The following is a 2,695-nucleotide window of genomic DNA, read 5'->3' as shown; positions in this document are numbered from 1 at the left end:
CTACCTTACACTTTATACAAAAATGAAGTCACAAGAATTAAGGATCTAAATCTATGACATGGGCCCGGTGCGGTGGCGCAAGTGGTTAAGGTCCTCGCCTTGCACGCCCAGGATCCCATATAGGCACCGGTTCTAATCCCGGCAGCCCCGCTTCCCTTCCAGCTCCCTGCCTGTGGCCTGGGAAAGTAGTCGAGGACAGCCCAAGGCTTTGGGACCCTGCACCCGCGTGGAAGACCCAGAAGAGGCTCCTGGCTTCGGATCAGCATAGCATCAACCGTTGCGCTCACTTGGGGAGTGAATCATCGGACGGAAGATCTTCCTCTCTGTCTCTCCTCTCTGTATATCCGCCTTTCCAATGAAAAAATAATAAAAATAAATCTTTAAAAAATAAATAAATAGGAGACCTCTTCCACCACTACTGGTCTCCTGTCGGTGTCTGATTCCCTGACCCTCGCCGTGTCCATGCCACTGGCCAAGCTGGCCGGTACAGGTGGCGCCTAACGTGGGGCATGGCACGGCACGGCATGAACATCTGAGGCACCCCTGGACCTGCAAAGGGTGAAGCAACACGCAAGCACTAGGACCTTGCAGAATCCAGCCGGCTATGGCGTCTCGGTTCACAGCCCGCGTTCGGATGCTGCTTCTGCAGGCTGTAGGTTTTCTCATCGGCCTAGTAGGCCGAGCAGCTCGAGCTCTAGGCAGTCCTAAGTTTGACTCAAGGACCACCCGTCCCGTGACTGAACCATTGCTACTTCTTCGGGGGTGCAGTTGGCCAAGCTGATCAGACAGAGAAAGGTGAAATGTATAGATGTCATTCAGGCTTATATCAAGAGAATCAAGGATGTAAACCCAATGATCAATGGAATTGTCAAGTACAGGTTTGAGGCAGCTGAAGAGGAGGCTCATGCTGTAGATCAAAAACTAGCAGGTAAAGAGGAAGATGAAGCCACTCTGGAAAAGAAATGGCCATTTCTTGGGGTTCCTTTGACGGTAAAGGAAGCTTTCCAGCTACAAGGAATGCCCAATTCCTCTGGCCTTGTGAACCGCCGTGAAACCATTTCCAAAACAGATGCCACTGTGGTGGCATTACTGAGGGAAGCAGGTGCCATTCCCCTTGGAATGACCAATTGCAGTGAGTTGTGCATGTGGTATGAGTCTAGTAACAACATCTATGGTCGCTCCAACAACCCTTACGATTTGCGGCGTATTGTAGGTGGAAGTTCTGGTGGTGAGGGCTGTACCCTGGCTGCTGCGTGCTCAGTGATTGGTGTGGGCTCCGATATTGGTGGTAGCATTCGCATGCCAGCTTTCTTCAATGGAGTTTTTGGACACAAACCCTCCCCAGGTGTGGTTCCCAATAAGGGTCAATTTCCTGTGGCTAGGGGAGCACAGGAGAAGTTTCAGTGCACAGGTCCAATGTGCCGCTATGCGGAAGACCTGACCCCCATGCTGAGAGTCATGGCAGGACCTGGAATAAAAAAGTTAAAACTAGATGCAAAGGTTAATTTAAAAGACTTGAAATTTTACTGGATGGAGCATGATGGAGGCTCATTTTTAATATCCAAGGTGGATCAAGACATCATTGAAGCAATGAAAAAGGTTGTGGCTCACCTTGAAGATGTTCTAGGAGCCTCAGTTCAACATGTCAAATTGAAACAAATGAAGTATTCTTATCAGTTGTGGATCACAATGATGTCAGCAAAGGGACGTAATGGGGAGGAACCTGTGAAATTTGTGGATCTGCTTAGTGACCATGGAAAGCCCATCAACCCTCTGTGGGAACTGGTCAAATGGTGCATGGGTCTGTCAGTTTACACTATCCCCTCCATTGGGTTGGCTTTGTTGGAGGAAAAACTGAAATATGACCATGAGAAATACATAAAATTTAAGGCATTGGAAGAAAGTCTGCATCAAGAGCTGGTGGGAATGCTAGGTGATGACGGTGTGTTTTTATACCCCTCACATCCCACAGCGGCTCCAAAGCACCATGTTCCTCTGACAAGACCTTTCAATTTTGCCTATACAGGTGTCTTCAACGCCTTGGGTTTGCCCGTGATTCAGTGCCCATTGGGTCTGAATGCCAAAGGCCTCCCTCTAGGCATCCAGATTGTAGCTGGACCATTTAACGATCACTTGACCCTGGCTGTGGCCCAGTACTTTGAGAAATGTTTTGGGGGGTGGGTCTGCCCTGGAAAGTTTTAGGACATTCCTTAAAAACAAGTTGTATGTATGTGCGCTTGTGTGAAATTACGCTCTAGCAGGCTGTAGATAAAAAGCAAGTGGGGAATTCATCCACACTCTCCAGTTATACTTTTGAATTTTTATTTTCTGCACTAATTACAGTTCTAACTAAAATGTGACTATCTGATTCCTGCCTTTACTTCACTGGAGAATACAGAATTGTAAATAGACAAATACAGTATAGTTTCTTATATGCTGTAATGATATCTATTTTGTATACAGGAGGGAGATCAGAGGAGGAAAGACTTACTGTTTTGAGAGATGTTAAGATACTTTTTAGAGTAGATGATGCTTAAAGCGGTGACAGTCTTGCTTTCCAGGATGATCATGGTATAAAGGAACTTCAGTTAGAAGAAATAAAGTGATGAGTGATAAGGCAAAGTACAAGACTACACGCTGATTGTGCCACAAATTAGTATGACTAATTGGAAGTTGGGGGGTGGTAATTGAAGTA

At 46.7% G+C, this 2,695-nt stretch overlaps 1 protein-coding gene across 1 annotated transcript; it reads left to right on the top strand.

Moving 5' to 3' along the window:
- The first annotated feature begins 604 nt into the window (after positions 1-604).
- Positions 605-2,292, top strand: LOC121151070 (fatty-acid amide hydrolase 2-like). Its single transcript, XM_040972265.1, is given in 2 exon segments — positions 605-752; positions 755-2,292. Coding segments are annotated over 2 exon segments (1,596 nt in total). The 3' UTR covers positions 2,203-2,292.
- The last annotated feature ends 403 nt before the right edge of the window (positions 2,293-2,695 follow it).

This window comes from Ochotona curzoniae, unplaced genomic scaffold (assembly GCF_017591425.1).
Source record: "Ochotona curzoniae isolate NIBS_2020 unplaced genomic scaffold, NIBS_Ocur_1.0 contig_2235, whole genome shotgun sequence".
Classification (NCBI taxonomy): domain Eukaryota; kingdom Metazoa; phylum Chordata; class Mammalia; order Lagomorpha; family Ochotonidae; genus Ochotona; species Ochotona curzoniae.
The sequence above is the reverse complement of the archived record's forward strand: the minus strand, read 5'-3'. Positions and strand labels throughout refer to the sequence as shown.